The sequence below is a fragment of the Sciurus carolinensis genome, chromosome 13, assembly GCF_902686445.1.
Source record: "Sciurus carolinensis chromosome 13, mSciCar1.2, whole genome shotgun sequence".
Taxonomy (NCBI): domain Eukaryota; kingdom Metazoa; phylum Chordata; class Mammalia; order Rodentia; family Sciuridae; genus Sciurus; species Sciurus carolinensis.
Window position 1 is genome coordinate 59,442,932 of NC_062225.1, and position 24,223 is coordinate 59,467,154.

Below are 24,223 nucleotides of genomic sequence, written 5' to 3' on the forward strand. Positions count from 1 at the left end.
AAGGCTGGGGGGAGAGACCAGGGTGGGCGTGAGAGCTGGAGCTGGAGGAGTTAAAATTGCTTCAACTCTTTAGTCTGCATTCTTGGTGTCAGAGGCCTGAGCCACTTTCCATGTCCCCCACCTATCCCTTCCCCAGCTCCACCCTCCTCCGGTTTGCCTAACCATTCTGAGTCCTGAAAACAGGAAGGCAGGTGGGGATCGCCCTCCCCCTCCCCCGCACCCCCTCGCCAGTGTCCTCTACCTCACCCCACCCCACAGGCCTAGGTCTCCCGCCCCAGGACCACCGTGGCCGAGGCTCTGGCAGGCGCACAGACTTGGCTGCCCATCCCACCTCCGTATCCGGAGACTCCTAAGGGCTAGGACACCCAGGACCCCGGCTCGTCTGCACCATCCTCATACACCTGGGTGTGACTTAAGCTACGCAGAGAGCTCAAACCAACGGCGGGCGCCTCGCCCGTGCCCACTACGACTCTGGCGCTTGGGGCAGTGTCCCCCCTCGGGTGTGCCACCACCGGGGATACAGAGGGGGAGGAACGCACTCTCCAGCCGTGGCCTCGTCCCTTGCCCTCCACCCGGTCTCCTGCAGTTTTGCGCCTGCGCGCGTTTGCCTCGCAGAGCCCAAGGTACTGTGGAGCCAGCCTTTCGCTATGTAATAGAACATCTGGGGACCTCGGTCAAGTCGTGAGGACGCAGGGTGCTGGCGTTAATCGGGGTACCTTTTCGTTCCATGCGCACCTCAGTTCTCAGTGCCTGTGCAGTCATCCCCATTTTCCAGATAAGAAAACTGAGTCTTAAATCCAACCTCAAGACCACGTGCTGGCACTCAGAGTTTCAAACTCTCCCCTTTACAATATCTTTGGAGCCTTCCTAGAAACCAGACGGAATGTCTAGGGACAAGGGCCAGGAAGAGTCTGGATCCTAGCAGCAGGCTCCCACTTCTGGCACGCCCCAGGACGCCCCAGGACGCCCCAGGACGCCCCAGGACGTTGGGCTGGTCGGGAGCCTTGGGTCAGGGGAGCCGATCCCGGTCCCGCCTCGAAAAAGGGCCTCCCTCTTCCCTTACCCAGCGCACTGAGACCTAAGGCAAGGACGAGCAGGCGGGCTCAGACCCAGGTCGGCCCGCCCGCCGCAGGGTGCTGTAGTGGGTTGCTCCGCCCTTTGACCTCGGGGATGCTGACTAACTAGGCGACCAACCCGCGAGCCCGACAGAGCCGTGTCCCTCCGACGGTCCCACCGGCCAGAGGACACTGCAGGGAGGAAGCGACCCGACCTGGTGGCCATGAAGCGCCGCGTGAGAGTGAAGACTTGGGTGGAGGAGAACAGGGCCTCCTTCCAGCCCCCAGTCTGCAACAAGCTCATGTGAGTCTCCAGTCCGGTATCGCCCTCTGTCCTCACCAGCTCCTCCTTCCAACCAACTGCCCCGCACACACCGTCTTCCAGTTCCAGTTTCTTGACCCACAAGCCTGCAGAAGGGGTCTGTCATTTCTCTTGGCGCTTTCCGGGAGGGTGAGGACCTGCTGTTCCGGTTCCACCTCCTTTGTCTGTTCCTCTTTCTGGTGACTGAGTAGCGAGGACTGTGACCTTGACTTCTGGGGATGTCCAGGGTGCCTCTCCTTCCAGGGCTGGAAAATAGTTCTCCAGCCCTCAAGGATTCTCTCAAGTCCCCAAGGACGCCAATGGAATTTGGGAAACTTTGAATGTTTGGGGAGCATGGTTTTCAGTGCCCCAGAATGAGAATAGAACTTAGGTCTCAGGACTGGGAATCTCACAGGCAAAGGGGGAAGTCAGAAGATCAGCCCCTTTGGGGAGATTTTGGTTTACTATTCTTTCCAGAGTCTGACTTTGCAGGTACACACACACACACACACACACACACACACACACACACAGTCCTCCCTACGCTACCTCTGCCTGCAGTACCCAACAGGGCTGAACTGGTCACTCATCTTTCTCTCACAGATGTCTACGGCCCTCCCCTGTGGTCACCTCCCTCCCCTTCCTTCAGCTCTCTGGCTGGCCTCCTGTGCCCCCCAGACCAGTCTCACATTCCCTGCATTTGCTGTACCTGCAAGACAGCTCCACTGGAGTGGTACTTCAACCCACAGGGCAACAATCACTGACATTGTGACAGGCCAGAGACCATGCCAAGCGTTCTGGCATCATCTCATTTAGTTCTCAGTCCATGAGTTGGAATTTAACAAAACCTTCCCAGTGTCATAGAGCTAGTGCTGGACAGAGTCCAGACTCAAGCCCAGACTCCAAAGTCCACATCTTCTCTTGGTCATTGTGCAATACCACCATGGCTAGCGGTCAACATTTCCCTTAAGACTCGTCTTTTCTGCCACTATTGTCCTCTCAACCCCCACTTTATCGTCTTTGTCTCTTTCTTCCCCTTCTCCTGTCCACAGTCTCTCATTCCAGTCTCTCTCCCTAAAAGCATCTCACACCCATCTGCTCCACTTCAGCCCTGGCCACCTCCAGCCTGGGAAGTCCTGGCTGCCCTGCCTCCAGGCCTCCACCAGTCCTCCAGTGCTGCCCTGGTGTCCCCCATCGCAAATGCATCCCTCCCTTTATTCATCAGCAGATGTTCACTGAGCACCTGCCAGGCTGGCCTGGATCCTGGGGATACAGCAGGAAACACACTGACAAAAGTGCCTTCCTTGTAGAGCTGACGTTCAGGTGGAGTAGGTGATATTGTTACATAATCAAACCAAGGATGGAGGCAAAGGCAGGCAGACTGGCAGGGATCAGAGCGAGGGCTGTGCCTTCCCCTTGATTCGGTTTGCTGGGGCTGGCGTTGAGTCTGTGCCACGCTTCTCCCCGGGCTTCTGCTTTTCTGGCGTTGCCAGTTTTCCTTGGCTTCTGCTGTGTCACCGGATCTCCGCCTTCACCTTCCCTGGGCACTCTCCCCATGTGTCCGAGTCCACGTTTCCTGTCTGTAAAACAACTCTGACCCACGGGACTCCAGTGATCTTAATTTATGAAATCTGCAATGACCCTATTTCCAAATAAGGTCATACTCTTAGGTCCTAGAGGTTGGGACTTCAACACATGAATTTAGGGGGGATAAATTCAGCCTGTAACACCCTCAGTGAGGCAAGAAGCTGCTGGAGGGACATAATCTGCATGCTGATCAATGGCTTGAAACAATTCTGGAATGAATTTGTTCAAGAACTTTCAATATGTATCTAAATTATATCTCAATAAAATTAATTTAAGAAAAGATTTTCTGAGGACCAAACTCCTTAGCTAGACCCCCTCCTGATCCAGCCTTCTCAAATCACTCCCCAAGACCACCCACACCCACCAAGACCCAGTGCTTCCTGTCTTGGGCCTCTGTACTCAGCTGACCCCTCTACTCCCTTATCCAGGCACCTCACAACTTCTCTCCACTCCTCCAACCTGCTTTAGGTTCTTTAAGCTCAGAACTGCCGCATGCCAGCCTCCTCCTGCCCAATAACCTCATCCATTTGTTCATTTGGGCCATGATGGAGCTATGTTCTTGGTTGTTAATACCTGTCTCCCATAAAGGAGGTCCCGTGCCCCCAACTGTGGGCTGGAAAACAGTCCAGAGGAGCAGATACTAGTCGAGGATTTCCAGTCTAGGTTTGGGGGTTCAGATCCCCTCAATCCCTCCACTGCCGTCAAATCTCATGAATACAGTCAGCCTCTCTATTGCAGAGATCAGAAATAGCACAAATGGTCCCTGCACCTGGCTTCTGTGCCCCCTCATTCCCCAGGAAATCCCTCACCCCTGCTCTCTGTTGCTTTGCTTCCTAAGCCCCTGGACCCCCACCCATGCACAGACCGCTGCTTATTTTAATTCCTGGAGAGTAGACCCTAGGTGGAAGGTGGGTGTGTTGCTGTCAGGAGGTACAGAGTCCTGTGAAAGGTGACACCACGCCAATAGTAGACAGGCTGAGGAGTTTGGGCCTCCTATCAAGTTCCAAACGGCTGACAGTGTACACCAGTGGTACCAGGGGCAGGGTACCAGCCTGGGAGTCAGGGAGTCCAGGCCCGTGCCCAGGTTCTGTCATTCCCTGGCTGCATGACCCTCTTGAGCTTTAGCAAGCTTGAACAGTCAGCTGTCAAGTGAGAGGGTCACATTCAGTTTATTTTACCAAACACTTAAGAAGTGCTTATTATGTGTCAGGCACTGTGTTCTGAGAGCTTCTAAAAATGAATCCACGTAATCCATTTAAACTTGATGCAAGAGCTATCTCTCCATTTTACAGATAACAGATCTGAGGCCCAGAGAGGTTAGGCAACCTTGCCCAAGGTTGGATGTAGGGCCACATTTGATCCCTGGAGGCTGGCTCCAGCTCCTGTTTCTAACCTCATGCCACACTGACTCAGGGCTGTCTGAGGCCCCTGCTAGATGTCGCAATCTCCTGAGTCAGGCCTCTAGCCAATGGGAAACAGAGGGTCCCACAATCAGACATGGGCTCTAGTTTGCTGTCCTGTGATTGGAGATCCTGAGCAGGGAGGCTGGGTGATGAAGTCATGGTTCCACTGGCTCTTCCTCCGCTGGGTCACAGAGGGACACACACAGTCACGTACACACAGACACTTAGGTGCACATAGCACAAATGAGGATGAGAGTGAGGACAGGTATCTGTTCCTTTTCCCAGGTGTTCCGGGACCCCTTCCCCCTACCACAGTCTCCTCCCTCCCAGGACCTGATCCAAGACCTCCCCTACCACTCCTTTGCAGGCACCAGGAGCAGCTCAAAATCATGTTCGTCGGGGGCCCCAACACCAGGAAGGACTATCACATTGAGGAGGGCGAGGAGGTAGGCCGTGGACTCGCCTCCCATGTCTGGGCCAGGAACACTGCCCCTGGGGGAGCAGATACTTCCTGCATCAGGGCCAGAGCTTGTGGACTGAAGACGGGAGACAAGACTGCTAAGGGACCTACTGAAATCACAGGGGAAACTGCCACCTCACTCACAGCTGCCACCTTGGACAGCCCCATCCTTGAGGTGGAGCCAGGGATTGCTGCAGGAGAAGCTCTAGGAACTAGCCCAGCCCTGCGGGCGAGACAGGCTCTGTCTGTGGAGCATCCAGTCCCAGACACACTGGCTGTCCATGCTCCAGGTGGGATGCCTGGTCCCCTGCCCCAAACCTGAATGTATACAAGCTGGCCTCTAAAATGAGGCCCAAGCACAGGAGGAAACCTAGTTTTCCCATCTGATCCCAGGAGCCAGGTTCTCCCTCTCCTACGGCTAGGGAGCAAAATCCAGGGGGTGGATGGTGGTGGGGAGGTGGGGAGGGGACTGAAGGAGGAAGGGCAAGTGGCTGAGGGGTGGGCGAGGTTGGGGAGCTGGTGCTGAGGAATAAGTGGGGCTGGGTGGCCCTTTCTTACTTAGAGGGTGCAAGACACATCAGCTGTTAGGAGCTATGTGACTCGGGGCAGAGGTTGCACTGAATACCCTTTTGTACCTTGGATTTTGAACTGTTTCTCTGCTACCTATCCCAAAGTAGGTAAACAACAGTAAAATTAACAGAGAAAGAAGGCCCTCGTGGGGAGAGTCCCCGGCAGGATCCCAGCTACCAGTCTCCAGTGGGAAAGGATCCTTTCAGAGCCCTCCAGCATCTGGAGGGAAGCCTGATTCTAGGGTCTGAGCTGCAAAGTCTAGCTTGGTGACTGCCCCCACCCCCACTGCTGGTCTCTTCCGAGAATCCAGGACTGCAGTGAGCTGCTTAGCAGACATCCAGTGAGCACCTAGTGTGTGTGCTGGGCCCCCAGGACAATGGGCCAAGGGACAGTGGGCAGGGAGCAGCCTTGGCTGAGCAGAATCAGCCCAACCCTCACATTTCCATGAGCCTTGCCCTCTCGGGGCTTTTTCCTTACAGACACACCTCTGTGTGTGGAAAAAATCCTCCTCTATGGAAAAAATCAACAGGAAAATTCAGACCTTCGGAGAGGAGGCGGGGTCAGATCAGGAGTGGCCGGTCCTGCCTGCCTGGGGCAGCCTCACGGTCCAGCAGCTTCCGCTCACCTGTTAGCTCTGATCTCTGCGCCCACCCCTCCTGTCTCCTTGTCTGTCTCCCTCCCTTCTCCCTTTTTAATCCCCTGCCACCTCTGCCCCAGACCCATTTCATGGTTTCTCCAAGCAGCTCAGGCAGACCGGTGTCCACTGAGGGCCTGGATCAGCCATCCCTTAACCCAGCTGGTGCTGAGAGATGAGCAGGGTCAGCCTGCACATGTGTCCTTACTCTGGAGGGACCTTCAGGTGTCTGGGAGGAGTCTGACTGGAGATGGGTTTGTGATGGCATGCCCCCCACCTTTGGTAGGCAGGCAGGGTACAGCATTTGCCACAGGCCGCTGGTGGCCTCAGGGCTGAGCGTCAGTATCCTCTCTGTCCCTGGTTGTCCTTACCCAGCTAGAGCTTGAAGAATCACTCAGACCTGAGTCCAAATCACACCTCTTACTGACTGAGCCAGATTTTCCTCCCTGATGGAGCGCCCCTGCAACAGCACTCCGGGTGGCCCGGGTGGCCCGGGCAGACTTCCCCAGCGCCAACTCCCCAATACCTCCCACACTCCTACTCCACTTACCCACCCCTTTCCTGGGGGCAGGCAGGTGAGAGGAGGAAGAACCTCTTAAAGCCACGTGATCTTGGACAAATGCGTCTTGTGACCTCTGAGCCTTCCCTCACAGAGTGTGGGACAATGGTGGAAGGATTCAGTGTGTGTAGAGCAGGTGTTTATCAGGCCGGGTCCTCACCTCGCCTGCTCGCTGTCTGGCCACCTCCTACAGACTTTCCAGGCCGTGAAGCCAGGCTCTATGTAATACCTCCTGAGCAGGCAGAGTTTACTCCTCCAGCTAACGCCACACCCCAAACATCACTTCCTTCCAAACCAGCATAATTCCTTCGGGATTGCCTACAGCCATTTGAGATTTTCTGCTGTCAGTGATTGGTTTGCTGCTCCAGGCCAGACCTGTCCCTCGTCACAGGACAGGCCTCTGGGTAGGGGACAAGACTGAGGAAAACTCCACTACCTTCTTGTTTTTGTTCAGTGAGATGGGTTGGATCTGACCCAGACACCCCTCCAGACTCCCCCTCCCACCTTTCCCTGATGTTTTCAGGACCTGAGGACTAGGCCCCTGTCTTGGTCAGTGTTTTTGCTTCTGTGATTAAATGATCTGACCAGAACAATTTTAAAGGAGGGAAAGTTTATTTGAGGGCTCCCCGTTTCAGAGGTCTTAGTCCATAGAAAGCTGGCTCCATTCCTCCGTGTGAGGTGAAGCTGAACATCATGGCAGAAGAGTGTGGCAGAGGAAGCAGCTGACATTATCAGAAAGCAGAGAGAGAGAGAGAGAGAGAGAGAGAGAGAGAGAGTCTCCATTCTCCAGATACAAAATATATGCCCCATAGCCATGCCCCCAATTAATTGCTCCTTCCAGCCACACCCCACCTGCCTCCAGTTACCACGCAGCTAATCCCATCAGGGGATTAATTCGATGATTAGGTTAAGACTCTTCCAACCCAATCATTTGTCCTCTGGACTTTCTTGCATTGTCTCACATGTGAGCTTTTGGAGGACACCTCACATCCAAACCATAACAGTCCCCTCCCCAGAATTCCAGGTTCCCTCCTCCCTTCCTGAGAAAGATGCATAAATGGGTTTTCTCTCAACTTGGTGAGGGGGATGGGACATGCCGAACTGCTCCCTAGAAGTAGTTTTTGTGTCATTTGTATTCAATAATGTTTATGGGTGATTTTATTTATTTATTCTTATTTTTTTGTTGAACTTGGGATTGAATCCAAGGGAGCTCTACCATTGAGTTACATCTCCAGCATCCTTTTTAAATTTTTTATTATTTATTTATTTATCTATTTATTTTGGTAGCAGGAATTGAACCCAAAGGTACCTAACCACTGAGCTACAATTCCAGCCCTTTCTTTTTAATTTAAAGACAGGGTCTTGCTAAATTGCTGAAGGCCTCTCTGAATTGCCCAAATTGGCCTTGAACTTGTGATTCTCCTGCCTCAGCCTCCTGAGTTGCTGGGATTACAGGTGTATGACTTGTTTTAAATAATGAAAATAAATATTGTTTATCGTAGAAGATGTAAGAAATATGTTTTCTGGGGGTTCAATCCCCAACACTGTAAAAAAAATTATAAATTTAGCACTTTCTCTTTTTTATTGTACTATGGATTGAACCCAAGGGTGCTTTACCACTGAGCTACACCCCCAGTTCTTTTTTTTTTTTTTTTTTTAGTTTTGAGATAGGTTCTCCCTAAATTGCTGAAACTGACCTTGCACTTGTATTACTCCTGCCTCAGCCTCCAGAGTTGCTGAGTTACAGGCATGGGCCATCACGGCCTAAGTACATTTTACCATTTTTATTGTTCTTCAAAAGCATATATATTCAAAAAATATGTATATTTTTTTTGGCAGGGGGATACCAGGGATTGAACTCAGGGGCACTCAACCACTGAACCACATCCCCAGCCCTATTTTGTATTTTACTTACAGACAGGGTCTGTCTCACTGAGTTGCTTAGCACCTCGCTTTGGCTGAGGCTGACTTTGAACTCTCAATCCTCCTGCCTCAGCCTCCTGAGCAGCTGGGATTACAAGCATGCGCCACCAGGCCCTGCAAAAGCATATTTTTAATGGTTGCATTGTGTTACATATTTTGAATCTATCAAGAAATGTTTACATTTATCCTATTATTATTGGCATTATTTTTGCAATTCCTACAATTGTGAAGTTAACCGCCAGAAATTCATTCAGTGCTTGCCCTGTGCTGAGTGTATCGCTCCCCAGGCAGGCTGCACAGCAGCCTTCTAGGCAGATACTACCCACGTTGTAGAGGAGGAAACTGAGGCACAGAAAGGCTAACTGAACTGACTGAGGGCGTACAGCAGGGTGGACAGTCGTTGATTACTGAGGCCACATTTCTAAGGTGCGATTACGAGGGCAAAGGTGTAGGTGGTCGTGTGACCCAGGACATGCCCAGTTTTAGCACAGAAGGTCCTACATCCCAAGACACCCCACAGGTACGTCTTTTTTGGTACTGGGCATTGAACCCAGGGGCACTTAACCACTGAGCCACATCCCCATCCCTTTTTTTGTGTTTTATTGAGAGAAAGGATCTCACTGAGGTGCTCAGTGCCTCACCAAGTTGCTGAGGCTGGCTTTGAACTCTCAATCCTCCTGCCTCAGCCTCCCGAGCTGCTGGGATTACAGGTATGCACCACCACACCGGCTTCTGTGAAGACTGTTCACGCCCCATGATGTGGTGCCCTTCAGAGGCCTCGAGTCCCCTTGCAGCAGGTGTAGGGGCTGCATTTCTCTAACTTCTTTATTTCTCAATTTGTTCAGCTGGGTTTCTCTGAGTAGATATTGTGACTACAAACTTTATCTCCATTAATTCTTTACGTGATAATTATGACTATTATTATTAATTATTATTATTATTGAAAGTCCTTCAACTATTTGGCTGGGGCTTTTAACATCTGTGCAATGTGTAAACTGTAGAGAGAAATTGCATCTGCCTCTCCTCCTGCACCGCGAGATCTGAGTAAGCATGTTAATTGGGGGCTTAGGATAAAATAAGAAAAATGTGTAGGAGCCCCCCAGTCCCCGCCCTAGGCTGCTGACCTCCATAGCCCCTAATGCCAGGGCATCACGATGGCCAGAGGAACCAGCCCAGGCTCAGAACCGTGCACAGGCCTCAGTCCCAAAGGCAGCTGCGGGACTAACTAGCTGTGTGCCCTGGAGCAAGTTGCTTTGTGCTCTGAGCCTGCGTTTGTTCATTCTGCAGAACAGGCTAATAACACCCTTGGAAGTTGTAAAGATTTCTGATAATGTATATGATAGTGCTTGGCACAACCCCTGGCCCAGTGAAAGGTGGTTCTCCTTACCTGATTGTCCCCAAGGACACTCTCATCCAGCCTCCTGCCCCCAGCCAGGCACCTGCTGTTGCATCCTGGGTTATTTTGATCACCACTTGCATGTTTGAGATGCAAGGTGTGTGTCCCCCACTGCTGTCTGTGACCTGAGTCAGGGAAGATGGGGGCCTCAGGACAGAAGTGATGGAGTTGCTCATAAACCTTGGGGCTTTGGGAAGTTTCCCAGGTTCCTAGTCAGAACTCAGGGCCTGGGCAGTGGCCAAGGACCTGGAGGGGGAGCAAGGGGAATCCTAGTCTCTGCTGTTCCACAGGTGTTTTATCAGCTGGAAGGAGACATGGTTCTCCGTGTACTGGAGCGAGGGAAACACCGGGATGTGGTCATTCGGCAGGGAGAGGTGAGGCGGACACCAGCAGATGGGGTGGCAAAGGGCACCAGATCAGGAGCCCACCCTGGCCACTTGCCCTAGCCTTGGCTAAGGCACTGTCTTCCTCACCCTTTCCTGCCCTGCCTGGTCCCTGGGCACTCCCTCCTTTGGGCCACCCAGTGCTCAGCACAGCCAGACATACCCCCCTTCAGTTCCCTGGGTAGGCCTGGCAGACAGCAGGGCCCGGCGTGGATGGCAATGCCCCCTGTGCCCTGTGGGTCAGCTGGAATGCCTGGGATGCTGCCGGTGCTGACGTCTCTGTGAGGGACGGCAGCCTTGCTGGGCACCTGGTCTCCCCCGCTACAGATATTCCTCCTGCCTGCTGGGGTGCCCCACTCCCCGCAGAGGTTTGCCAACACCATGGGACTGGTGATTGAGCGGAGACGGCTGGAAACCGAGCTAGATGGGCTCAGGTAAATGCCCCTGTGGGGCTGGGCAAACAGTAGGCTAGTAGCAGGGTGTGCAGCTCCAGGGATCCCAGGTTGACGCAAGAAAGCACTTCCTGACCATCAAGAGGATGGCGGGCTGCAGGAGGCAATGGAGTTCCTGGCTGACAGGGAGGGTGTTCAGTGATGGGTGTGGTGATGTTGTCTGTGGCCCGGGAGCCCATTCAGCCTGATGACCCTCTGAGTGGAGTCAGAGCCTGTTTCCTACATGAGGTCAGCAGAGGGAAGGGGGAGTGAAGAAAGGGAGGCGGGGGAGAGCCAAGGGGACCCTCTACCCAGGACAGCCTCGGCTTCCAGGATCTAGTCTGGGCCAGTACCTCTGGCCAGTCTCTGCCCCAGCTCAATCCACAATAAACACAGAGAGCTGGCTGGCACTTGGCTGTGTGCCAGACACCCAGTGGGGCTTTGTATGTATTTATTCATTGATTGCTCCCAGATGACCCTAGGAAGTAGGCACTGTTATCATTCATACTGGGCACAGGGAAGGGAAGTTTGCTAGAGATTAAACCTGCCAGACCCCAGGAAAGCAGGGCCAAGATCAACACCCAGGGAAAGAGCGCAGGCCCGGCTCTGGACTCTGATTATACAGTTGTGGTTCCCAATTGGTCTAATCAGTTGCCCAGTTTTTATCCTCTGGAAGGAGGAAGACTCTGAAGCTTCCTGAGAAGACCAAAGATTTTCCTGAAAGTTAAACTTTTTAAAATTAATGCTTTTCCCCAGTGCTGGGATGGAAACTCAGGTCTCACACATGCTAAGCACATGCTTTACCACTGAGCTACACCACCAGCCCTTTCACTAAGAAAATCTAAACTTCCTATCAAGTTACTAGGGTCAGGATACTTTGGCCTACATCTTCTGCTGTAATGGGCTTTTATTGTTTGTTTGTTTTTGGTACTGGAGATTGGACCCAAGAGCACTCTACCACTGAGCTACACTCCCAGTCTTTTTAGTTTTTTATTTTGAGACAGGGCTTCACCAAGTTGTCCTGGCTGACCTCAAACTGAGTAGCTGAGATTGCAGGTGTGTGCCACCAAGCCTGGCTTTTTTAATGGGCATCTTTTTAAAAATACTCCCTTATTTTCCCCCTTCAAATTACCTAAGTCATGCACATTCACTCAAAATCTGGAAAAGTACAGGAATGAAATTTTTTAAAAAAATTACTTGTTACTAAAAGGATGAACATTATGGTATATGAATTATATCTCAAGAAACAAAGCAGACAAAAGCAGAAGGGACGGAGTGTTTATCATCCCAATTAAACTTAGAGAAGCATTTAGATTTCCATCTTTTTTTCTGTGTATATCTCTACCTGACAACATTGCAGTCTTATTGCCTGCATGGGTTTGAATTTTGGTTTTTGTACTTAAAAAACTCATAAATATTTCTCGGACTATTAAATCTCTTCAAAAAATACAATATTAATAGCTTCATAATAATCTACTGAAATAGTCTATTGGACAGACAGATCCCTGGCCTTAAATTCTAGAAGGAATTTCTCCAAGGGACTTTTTAGAAGGAGTCTTCAATGATGAAGAGGATAATGTCCTCAATAACATTTTACAGCAAATTTAATATCAGATTTCATCTGGCTACTTTTGACCTTTAATAAAAGCCAGGGACTTGACATTAAAATGTCACTCTGAAGGCGATTCCTGGAGGGCACTGCAGTCCCATTATGAAGCTTTCTGGTGGCCAGCTCCATCGCAGGGAGGTTTCAGGGTTCCAGGTGAGTGGATGTCTTGTGTCTGTCAACCATCTCCATCAGCAGGACAGATTCTCTTTTTCAGTGGGAGTTAAAGGGCAGGCAGAGCTGGCCTGGCCCAGGAACTGGGCCTAGGGATTAGGGCCCCAGGGATTAGTGCATTCAATTAACAAATGTCCCTAGCACAGATGAGCTGTGCAGGGTAGTCGGGGGAGGTGCTGGAGGGACCTACTGAAGGCTGCATGTGGGTCTCACTCACGTCCTGTGCAGGTGAGGAAAAGGGTTCCCGGCGGAGGAATGGGCCAGCTGCAAAGTAAAGGCTAAGAAAATGATAGCGTGAAATCAACACACAGACTAGAAATTTATCTAAAGAGCCGGTGTATGGGCTGGGGTTGTGGCTCAGTGGTAGAGCACTCACCTGGCATGCATGAGACCCTGGGTTTGATCCTCAGCACCACATAAAAATAAAATAAAGGTATTGGGTCCACCTACAACTAAAAAATATATTTATAAAAAAGCAAATAAAGAGCAGGGACAGTGATGGGTTAGGCCGACGAGGGAGGTATGGCTTCTAACAAAGGAAGGGGCCCGCACTTGCTTTATTTATAACAGTACAGATCAAAGGGGATCAGTAGGAGCTTCTTCGAGAAAAGCAGGATAGGGGTGGGAGTCTTGAACTTTGAGCGGTGAGCTGGAACAGGGTACCACGTGAATCAGGCATTCTCAAACCAGTGGATATACAACCGGGAGTTCCTAAGACCAGGTTCCCTGTCTAAAGGCTCGAACATCACTCTGTTCCCACACAAGATTCATGGATGGCTTCCTGCATGTGGCCTTCCCTGGGGAAGAGGTTCAGAGCTTTGCTGTGGATCTCAAAGACAGCCGTGACCCTTGAAGGACAAGAAGTCCTCATCTGGGGACATCTCTGCATGCTGGACGCTGCAGTTTCTATGTACTCTGACCTTAAGCACTGCAGGCAGCCATCCCTGGATTCAGGCTCAGCCTCAGCTTCCTTTTTGGGAAAAACACACCTGGATTAGATGCTTTCTAAGCTTTTAAGACTCTCTGATTTAAGTGTTCCTGCTGAGGGAGATGGTTCACAGATACACACAGCATCCATCCACCAGGCACCCTAAATTCTCTCCTGGGATGGAGCTGGCCACCAAAAAGCTTCATAATGGGACTTAAGTGCATTTTCAGGCCTTTGGAGTAGCTTTTTTTTTTTTTTTTTTTTTTTTTTGAGTGGCATTTTAATGTCAAGTCCCCGGCTTTTATTAAAGGTCAAAAGTCTGCCTGTAAGTTGCTCAGCTTCCCTGTGTCCCAGGGTTCTATTTGCTTTCTTGGTGGGGCTGGAGCTTCTGAGGAGCCAGGTGTAGGTATGTAAGCTCTGCCCTCAAGGCTGCGCTGACAGACGTGAAATAGGCAGCCCAGCTCTGCAGGGCCAGGGCCCAGAAGCCCACAAGCAGAAGCAGGCCTGAGCATGGCTGCCCTGGGGCTGCCCAAATGGGGAGCCAGGGTGCCTGTCCTCTGCTTCGGCAGGTACTACGTGGGGGACACCGTGGATGTCCTGTTTGAGAAGTGGTTCTACTGCAAGGATCTCGGCACCCAGTTGGCCCCCATCATCCAAGAGTGAGCCCCCAGCCCCTCGCTGTCCTGGGACTGCACATGAGCACTGCTGACCTAGAGCCATCATGCCTGGGAATTAGGGAGAAAGTCTCCCTTCCTGGGGGTGGTTGGGGCTGGAGGGAGCCACTGGAGGGACTGCCCCACAGAGCTGGGAGGGAAAGGAGGGTGGCTATACAAGTATGTGAGAGGCTGCACCCAACAGTGTATGGTGTATGTGTTCCCAGGCTACGCAAGCAGGAATGCCCGCCATTCCTCTCTCCTCCCTGTTTGTCCCTGCAGGTTCTTCCGCTCTGAGCAGTACAGAACAGGAAAACCCAACCCTGGTGAGGCCACTGGCAACCATCTCTCTCCCTCGCACCCTTTCCACAATAGGATGGGTCTTGGCCCAGGGTCCCAGGAGTCTCTCTTTGAGTACTCTGCCCAGTACTCACGGTACTGTGGAAGATGGCACTGAATGGTACCCTCAGGTGGTTACTGGTAACTGAGTTGGATCCAGGACCTGATCCAGCCATTGAGAGCTGGGGCCTCTGGGATCTGGGCCTGTGGGGTTGGGAGGCTGAGCCCAGAGGACACTGACCACAGTCACACTTTGGGTGCAGACCAGCTGCTGAAGGAGCCGCCATTCCCTCTGAGTACACGATCCATCATGGAGCCCATGTCCCTGAAGGCTTGGCTGGATGGCCACCACAGGGAGCTGCAGGCAGGCACATCTATCAACCTGTTTGGGGACACCTATGAGACACAGGTAATGCTGCCTTCTCCATCACTCAGAGAGCAATGGCTTTGCTGTGACTGGAGACTTCATGCTCCCAATCAAGCTCTCTTTGCTTTCAACTTCCTGAGCATCTGCAGTTTTCCTGCTGCGAGGAATTCCTGAGCTTTTGGTCAGTCACAGCCTGGAAACTGGAGATGTGTTTGGGGTGAGGGTTGGGTAGAGATGTGCAGAGAAAGACCCACACGGCTGACCTTTCATTCTACAGTTACTGAGTGCCTATTCTGTCTCAGGCTTTGGCAGAAGGACAGGATGGAGTCACTGCCTCAAAGAGTGTGTGGTCTAGCCAAGGACTCAGACGAGTTAATCCACAGCTCCCACATTGTGACATTCGGTGTTTGATAGAGAAGCTACAGGAAACTGTGGGAGGATAACAGAAGAATCCCGACCAGGGGGGAAAATCAACAAAGGCTTCCTGGAGGAGGTTATGGGCGATTTGAGTTTAAAGCTGGTGCAGGAGTTTGTAAGGGTTAGAAAGGGAGGTGGAGAGGGCACGCTCCATGAGGGAGAAGCAGGAGCAAGGGCATGAAGGCTTGAACCGCCTGGACCATAAGTGGCTGAGGTTGGTGAGTGCTGAGCCAGGGCAGGGGAGGCAGTGGGCAGGTGGTAGGCTGTGAAGCAGCACGCAGGGCCCAGGTCTGTGGGGCTGGCAAGATGGAAGAACTTGTCCTAAAGGTAACGGGGCTTCAAGTGTTGGATCAGGGGAACAAGGAGACCAGAGTAGTGTTTGTACTTTGAGGGGACTGATCTGGAGGGCAGCAGGGCAAGCTGCCTGTAGGCTGGTGGTCCCTGGCATGGTACAGTTTGCCCTGGCACATCCCATGTGGGCAGCATTAGTACCCCAGGAAGGGATGCTCACTGGGCAAAGGCCTGCCCTTAGACGTCTGGCCTGCTTCTCCTTGATACCACGGCCACCCAGAGCTCAGGCAGAGCTATGAGAGGAGGGCATGCACCACGAATCCCCGCTCCCCATCATGCAGTACTGGCCTCCTGGCCCTGCGTCTGCCACTTTCCCACCCTGATCCCACTTGTTTACACCAGCAAATATTCACTGAGTCCTGCAGGGGCCAGCAGCACAGCCTCTGCACAGGCCAGTGTAGGTGGAGAGCCCTCAGCCTGGATCTCCTCCTCCCCGTTTGAACCTAGGCCAGACTCAACACCTCACAGAGGAAGGGTGGGCACCCTGTGGGAAGCTGAGGTGTGCGTCCCTCGTGTGCCCTGGGGCAGACCTTCAGGTGAGCACCCGTGAGAGGAACCTCGCATGTGGGAATGTGGAGGGCAGGCCTGCCTGATGCCCAGGAACAGAGGCTGCAGGGAAGCCTTCTCCATGTCCTGGTTTCTGCCCGGCACACAGGATGCAGCTATCATGGCCCCACCCCTGCCCCACTTAGGTCTGGTGTCTGGGGATCAGGTTCAAGGCCATTCGTCAAGTGGGGTGGGAAGCACCAGGAAATCCTTTCACCTCCTACCAGGTAATCGTGCATGGGCAAGGCAGGAGCAGAGGCCTGGAGCAGGACGTGGACATGTGGCTGTGGCAGCTGGCAAGTGGGGCCCAGGGAGAGAGTGGCACAACCTCCTGTCCATGGGGATCAGGCTGCTCTGGGGCCTTGTGCTCCCATAGAGGGACCTGCCCTCAGACCTCCTTGGGGGGCAGACTTGGGGACATTCAGATAGACATTGAGGTCTGACATCCTCTATTGGATTCTCTGTCTCTTCTTTCACAGGAGGGTTCCTCAGTGGTGACAATGGGGGAACAGCACCTGGACCTGGCCCCAGATGACAGCCTCCTGGTGCCAGCTGGGACCTCGTGAGTACATGAGGTGGGGGCGGGGGGTCCCAAACAGTGGGCCCGCCTTCCTTTCCCTAGAATCCTCAGGGTCTGGCTTTGCCTGACCCCTGCCCATCTGTGTCTCCACAGGTACACGTGGGAACGAGCACAAGGCTCTGTGGCCTTGTCTGTGACCCAGGATCCTTCCCGCAAGAAGCACCTGGGGTGACCGTCTTACTGTGGCCCAAAGCAGTCAGCATGTGCCAGAGTGCTATCCCGAGAGCCACCCTCCAAACAGCTCTCCCCACCCCACCACTTCCCAGGGCACATCTGCCGAGCACCTCGGCATGCCCGCCACCAGGCCCTGGGCATCGCTGCCATCTACCCTTCTGCCATTCAGTCAGGGATGCCAGGCTCCTAGGGTCCCCACAGCTCCCCTTCCCCCCTGAAGCCATCAGCCCCTCATGGTTGGACACGTGGTGTGCACCCCATCCCTCTGTCCCCACAGGCCCACCGCTCACCTTTGAGAAGGCCCTCAATAAAGGCTTCCTGGAGAACCAGCACCTGGGGGTCTCTATGGACACAGGCATCATGAGTGGCCCAGCCCACACCTCCCGTGACTTGTTACATCTGGAGTGTTGGCACACCAGGTGACCAGGGACATGGCAGAGTCTGTCACTGGTGTACCAGCTTGTGGATGGGCATTCCTCACTGGGTGTGTCCACTATCACAGTTGAGGTCATCTCTCTGCTTCTTCCTCTATTCCCATTTATTTTATATAACTTTAAAAAAGTCACTTGTGTGGAATTTCTTTCCCAGTAATAGAAGCAATTTGTACTAACCGTAGAAAACATAAAATCCAGCCAGGTGCAATGATGCGCACCTGTCATCCCGCTACTCAGGAAGCTGAGGCAGGAGGATCACAAGGACCAGGTCAGCCTGGGCAACTAGGCCAGACCCTTTCTCCAAATAAAAAGTAAAAAGGGCTGAGGATGTAGCTCGGTGGTAGAGTGCCCCTGGGTTCAATCCTGGTACCACAAAATATACACAAAGTCCCTCTGCCCCTTGCTAGCCACTGTGGACACCTGGCTCTGGGGTGGGGGTAGAAAAGCAGGGATCCCCAGTGGGTGAGGGTCACCCACAGTGGACAGCCTATCTAGGTATGTCCTGGGACTTTGGTGAAAGAGCAGGAAACTGTACCAGGAAATCCCCTGGCAGTTTCTACATAAATTGTCCCATTTTCTCCTCAACAAGGTGGCAGTACTGGCCCAAATGGTACAGATGGGGCTCAGGGAAGTCTGGGTATTAGACAGCCGCTTCCCACACAGGCCTGTCTGCATTCGGAGCTCAGGCTGGGTCTCACTGCCATGCTCCTCCTGTGGTTGCAGCCTGTCTACCCTCTACCTTGCCCAGACAGGAGCCTAGGGCAGTGGTGAGACCTGGAGGATCTGTGGGAGAGTGGCTGCCACCACACCTGGACACCAGGGGCCTAGTCCAAGGTGGCAGCACATGGCACAGGGCGGGAGGTGTCAGGCCCTGGAGTCTGGAACCACAGCCTCCTGTGTCCCAGGTTTGCAGGAGCCTGGGGTCTCATCTGCACACACAAGACTGGACATGGGCTCATGAGAGGGACATTGCTGTGGGACAGCAGGAACCGCTCTATGTTCAAAGTCAATCTGCCATGAATGTGGGGTAAGGGAGCGTTGATGAGAGGATTCAAGGACTGAGGTGGTTTTGTTTGGGGGGAGAAGCCCCCCAGACCCCCATGCCAAACAACAACAACAACAAAAGCAGGGTTAGGTGGCACACTCCTGTAATCCCAGCTACTCTGAAGGTTGAGGCAGGAAAATTGCAAGTTCAAGGCCAGCCTGGGCAAATCAGCCAGACCCTGTAGCGCACCCTAGTTGGTTATGGATTTGTACATTTGCATTGAAAACATTGGGGTGATGAAAACGTGAAGGGGGACAGTGACCGGGATACACAGGTGACTACTAGTATGTCTAAAAGTGTTTTTCAGAAAAATGTCTGTGTCATCTCAGAATGTTGGGGTAACTGAGTGGAGAACAACGGTGTTAGAACACAGACTGGGAAGCAATCCGGGACCAAGCTGGGAGCGCCCGAGAAGCTCAGAGAGGGTGGCTAAGAGGTCGTTCTCTCAGAAGGCCACCGGATTGTGCGATCAGAAGGTCATTAGTGACTTTATGGAGTGGCTGTGGGAGGGGCAGGAGGGGAGCCATAGAGCACTATAATGGGTTGAGGAATTTGTGAGATTGGAAGTAATGGAGACAGCCCCTCTCGCCTTCAACAGATTTGCCAATGGGAGTGGAAGTGAAGCTAAGTAGAGGACAGAGGTTTTGATGGTTTGACATTTCCGTTGTTTCCTGGACTGAATGGAGAGATTTAATAGAGTGGCAGGAGGAGAAGGGAAAGATGAGAATGAGATGATAAAGCAATTCACACCGTGAGTGCAAGGCCCCTCCCAAGCACCTTACCTCTCCCGATTTCTTTAGTCCTACGCGGTGGATATTATTATTATCCCTTTTACAGATGAAAACACTGAGTCCCAGAGAGGTTGAGGGACTTGCCCAGCATCACACCTCTAGTAAGTAGCAGTCGGGTCTGAGTCAGGATACTCTGCTGCGAGGCCCTAGGGGGTGGGTGGATGGATCCAACCCATAGGTGGCAGGAGGGTCTGATCATGAGAGCTAGCAGGACACCTCCTCAGGTGAGGAGAATGGTACTCTCTCGGGGTCTCCGGAAGAAAGCTGACAGGGTTATTAGGAGGCTCAGCCCTGTGGGGAGAGGGCTTAGGGTGACACAGGACTAAAGTGGCTCATTCTGGGAATAAGAAAACAATCTCTCAAAGAACCTATAAAAGTGCCACTAAGGGAGCCAGCAGGGCACAGTGGCCCATGCCTGTAATCCCAGCGGCTGGGGAGGCTGAAACAGGAGGATCACAAGTTCAATGCCAGCCTCAGCAAAAGCACTCAGTGAGACCCTGTCTCTAAATAAAATACAAAATAGGGCTGGGGACGTGCCTCAGTGGTCGAGTGCCCCCGAGTTCAATCCCTGGTACCAAAAACAAAAAACAAAACAAAACAAAAACCCTCAGCTCTGGCCCGGTGTGAGGGCTGGCCCTCCTTGAGAGGCAGGACATGCAACACTGGTGACAGAGGGAGACAGTACGAGTGGGGTAGAAGTGCCAGAGGGATTCCACCAGGGAGGGACCTCTGCTCCATGAAAACCCCCGTGACCACCGTCCAGCCTACTGAATTCCTGCACCACCAACACGGTCTTAATCTCAACTTTTCCTCTTCTCCAGGACCCTCTGTGTATGTCCTGCTTCTCCACGGAAGACACTCAGTGCCTTTTTGTCTTTTGGTTTTTAATCTCTCATAAAGTCCCGCAAATAAGGGTGACACAGAGGAGCCACACTTCATCTTCCCCTGAAGTGACCTTGACAGAGCACCTACAAGAAGGCAGTCCAACAAGGAAGCCCTGTGCTGGGCCACAGAAGCCCCCTCAATGCACCATCCCATGCTCCCTGGCATGTGTCCCCAGGACTAGCACAACCATGACTCGGTGGGGTGGTTACTAGGGAAAGGTCTGCCTGCTGCTCCTCCTACCCCCAGGCCTAGGGAGTGCAGGGTCAAAGGCCACCTACCTGGGTGACTTCGCCTCCTGAAACCTGTGCACAGTCAGGATGTGACATGAGAAGATACAGTCCCTCAGTAGTGCAAGGCTGCTGGAGTCTGGGGTGGCTGGGGACACAGGCCCACAGGCCTAACCTATTACCTGAGACAAGGATCTGCTGCTGTGGAGGTCTGGGGTGTGCATGCCCAGTGCCTCACAGCTGAGCCACCATCCCACTAAAGGAGAGCACAAAACCAGGAGCAATTTCCAGAAATTTATTGGAAACACGATACAAACTGATTAGTGGATGGCATCTCCCTAGACAGACGGTCCACAGTGGCATCACGCTGGAATGAACTATCCTGGGGAAGCACTTACGAGCACTGAAGCATGCCCTGGGTAGGTAGAGAACCAGAGGCACAGGGGAGAGGAACAGGAGGGTGCAAAGAGAACTGGGACATGGCTTTCCTGAGGGGAGGAGGGAGGTGGGCAGCTAAGTGAGTAAATCCCCCCAAAGGAAACCAGGAATGAAGAATGAAGCCCCCCCACCTCCCCAAAGCACTGTCCCTCTAGGCCGAGGAAAAAGAATTCACAAAGACCCACGGGGGTCCCTCACCAGGGTCCAGGACAGCAGCATAAACACTGAGGCGGGACATAACACGAGCAGACAGGGTCTAGCCCAGGCTGCTGGCCCTCAGGCCTGCTCCTCACCCCCTCCAGCTGTGCTGCCCTGCTGCCTGTGGGGGGCTGACCCTGCAGGTTGCCACCGCAGCTCCCAGGGAAGCTGGCTTCTAGGCTAACATGAGGCATCTGCAGAAATCTGGAGGGCAAGAAGCGGGAGGTCAAGCTTTTCCTCCTTCTCTGCACAGGGAGCAGTCGTGACAGGGACTGTGCATCCTCATGACTCTGGCTCCTACCAGATGGGCCCCTGTGGTCCCAGGTCCCTCCCAGTGGGTCCCTAGCCCCAGGGCTCTGGTAACATGACCTTATCACTGTGTCCTGGCCGCCTCAGGGTGAGGGCAGCTTCCTGTTGTTTTTCCAGGTGGTCCCTTGTTCCCCGAGTCACCTCTCTGTTCTTGTTTCTGTGTAAAACAAATCTAGAATAAGCCCCTGTTTGAAATACTGGGAGTGGTTTCTGCTTTCCAGGATGGGCCCTGAGTGACAGAAACTGGGCTGTGGACTAGGCAGGACAGTGAGAGGCTCCGGTCACAACCCCAGTCCTCGCTTTCCCAGTTAGGACATCAGAGGTGCTACCGTGACTGAGGAAGGGACGCTGGCTGAGTTGGTGCCTCTGCCCAGGGGGCAGCGCCATGCAGGTCTGGGCAGGGCAGATAGTCTCGGCACGTCCACTCACATGCTCACTGAACAGTGGTGACACGCGTCACCACACAGGATGGCAACACCATGGTGCTGAACAGGGTGTGTTATGGTTTGGATTGAAGTGCAGAAGCTCGTGTGTGAGGCAACGCAGGGCTGTTCAGAGGTGAGAGGGTTAGATCTTGAGATCTATAACCTCATCAGTGCATCGATCCACTGGGTGGAATGATTATTTGAAAGGTCTACTGTACCGGGTGGTGACTACAGGCAGGCAGAGTGTGGCTGGGGAGCAGGTCTCTGGAGGTGTGCCTTTGGGGTTTATATTTTGTCTCTGGCGAGCAGAACTCTCTCTCAGCTTCCTGGCTACCATGAACCGAGCAGTTTCCCTTTGTTCTCCGACCATGATGTTCTGCCTTATCTGTGACCCAGAGCCATGCATTTAGCCAATCAGACTGAACCTCTGAAATCATGAGCCAAAATATACTTTTCCTTCTCTAAGTAGTTCTTGTTGAGACTTTAGGTCACAGCAACACAAAGCTAACTAACAGAGGCACCTGTCCTCCATTTCCTGGAGAATTCCATCAGAATGCTAGGGGGCTTTACCAAGAGGAAGTGGGAGCATCGAATCTTCATCCATATCATCTTCACTGGTGATGGAACTGCAAACCAGGAGCTCTTATTAACAGTTTAAAACCAGAGGCACTTTCCCCAAAGGTAAGGGAAATGGGATGGGGCGGGCCTCCCTGCTCCTCCCTATTCTGGCTGTCTCTAAATTTCTTGGATCTGGGTGACGGGCCTCTCCCCACAGGCAGCAGGAACGCAGCTGGCAGTAGTCACAGGAGCCAACTGTTTCTGCAACCAGAAGTCCACTTGATGGGGGTCAGGTGAGGGACGTGAGGGGTGAGCATCCATTCCCCTGTGTCTGCGTGTTACAGTAAACCCAGGCCAGGGGCACAGTTCTGTCTTTTTTTTTTTTTTTTAAATAAGAAACCCCAGAGGCCCACTTCCTCCTCTTCCAGAGTCTCTGCTGAAGGGACCTCTCTGTGGGAACCCTGGGGAAATGCCTGCCATCTGCACCACCTAGCTCACAAAGCCGGGTCACACAGGCTCCTCCCTCAGGGGCCCCAAGCCCAGGACTGCCCCAAGGGTCGGCAATGGTGGAAACCCTGCTGGTCACCAGCTCAGAAGCCTAAACTGAGAAGCAACTCCTCAGAGAAGCCAAGATGGATGCCCAGCTGGGAAGGGACTGGCAGATGGAGCCATCGCACACCCTCAGACATCGCACACCTCATTCCCCGCGGAGCCGAGTCAGCCTCAGGGGACAGACTTCCAGATGTCATCATTTCTGTGATACCTCACTCTTCCTGGAGGTCAAGTCAATTGCTGCCACTCTGTCTTGCAACAACCGGTTTGGGGCACCTCACAGCCATTCACCTGCCTTCCAACTGCAGCCCCCAAGAGACTGGGAGGTCCAACTCCAGGTGTCTTCCAGTCAATGGAGGGTAGGGGAGTGCTGGGCTCAGGCTGCTCAAGGAGCTAATGGCACTGAGTGGTTCCAATGCCCACAGGTGTATGCACAGGTGGCAGAGTGGTCAGTTGGAATGCCACCAGGGCTGTGCCCAGGGCAGACAGGTAGAGCCCAAGCCAGTAAATCAGGCAGGTCTCCTGGAGCCCCAGCATATACGCCCACAGAAACACTGGCCAGAGTGGTGGGGCCATGGAGCCATCTATAGACTTATACCTACGAACAGTTCTCCACTCTACCTCCCTTAGGCCCAGCAGTCTGCCTGCCTAAAATAAAACTGGGTGATTGGTGACTTGCTGGAGGACCTACCTGGCTATAGCTCATTAGCTGATTTGGCTGTAAGGGAACAGGGCAATAAGCAAATGGCTTGTCACAGTGATGTACACACTTGGCATGTTTAATGCCTGCTCTCGCTGGAGATTCCAGGAGAACACAGAACCAGAGAGAACACCAGCCGCCCTCCAGCAACAAAACAGATGCTCAGCAGGGCCCACAGGCTTGCCTAAGACCATTGCCTGATCTGTCTAGCAGGAGCCGGGAGTGGGACGGACTACAGGATGCAGGGAGTCAAGACTAATACTTCCCCAGTTGAAAAAAAAAAGCCTATTGAGAAAATGCCAAGTGACAGTTACAGCAAGGGTAGGAAAATACCATGAACTGCATAAACACCGGCACATTTCTTAAGAAAAATGCACTCAGAAAGATGCCATGTCCCTCCTGTACATAATTATACAGCATAAAACAGAGCAGGACCGACACATGCAGGACAGCAGGGCTCCAAGCTCTCAGCAGCCTTCATCACCTGAGGCCACCATTCCTGGGGAGTGTGGCGCCAAGAAGCGAGGAGGTGGAGTGGCTCCCTCCCGCCTCGGTTCTCAGGCAGGTCTGCTGGGGACAGAGGGGTCTCTGAGAGGGAAGCAAGGCGCTGCTGGTCCACAGGTGGAGGTGCAGATTTGGAACCTGCACTCCTACAGTTTCTTCCCTGCCCATCGGGTCTCCGTGGGTACACGCGGAAGTCTCCAGCTGCCTCCTTCCCAGGCACGGCTGTGAACATCAGCAGGACAGTAGCAAGTCTTGGATTGTAAGATGGAACAGGGGTTGCTCAGTCTGACACACAGCAGGTGAGTTCTGGAAAAGGGAAG

At 53.0% G+C, this 24,223-nt stretch overlaps 2 protein-coding genes across 6 annotated transcripts in view; one reads left to right on the forward strand and one right to left on the reverse strand.

The window, feature by feature from the left end:
- The first annotated feature begins 1,177 nt into the window (after positions 1–1,177).
- Positions 1,178–17,169, forward strand: Haao (3-hydroxyanthranilate 3,4-dioxygenase). 4 transcript variants are annotated; one of them, XM_047523551.1, is made up of 10 exons: positions 1,181–1,359; positions 4,714–4,792; positions 10,179–10,262; positions 10,599–10,705; positions 13,980–14,069; positions 14,346–14,389; positions 14,666–14,811; positions 16,311–16,379; positions 16,563–16,645; positions 16,757–17,169. In XM_047523551.1, exons 1-10 carry the CDS (start codon positions 1,280–1,282, stop codon positions 16,833–16,835), a joined length of 861 nt encoding a protein of 286 aa, XP_047379507.1. In that variant the 5' UTR covers positions 1,181–1,279; the 3' UTR covers positions 16,836–17,169. The 4 variants fall into 4 exon arrangements, with proteins under 4 accessions (XP_047379509.1, XP_047379508.1, XP_047379507.1 ...); XM_047523554.1 differs by having other exon boundaries at positions 1,237–1,359; positions 4,632–4,792; XM_047523553.1 differs by lacking the exon at positions 13,980–14,069 and having other exon boundaries at positions 1,178–1,359.
- Positions 17,170–20,505: 3,336 nt separating this feature from the next.
- Mta3 (metastasis associated 1 family member 3) overlaps positions 20,506–24,223 on the reverse strand; it is a 204,531-nt gene continuing 200,813 nt past the window's right edge. For both annotated transcript variants that reach the window (XR_007104631.1, XM_047522396.1), the window contains one exon: positions 20,506–24,209. Coding sequence is in view for 1 of the 2 variants with exons in the window: in XM_047522396.1 (XP_047378352.1) it covers positions 24,184–24,209 (26 nt within the window). In the remaining variant the exon portion in view is untranslated. The remainder of the gene's footprint in view (positions 24,210–24,223) is intronic.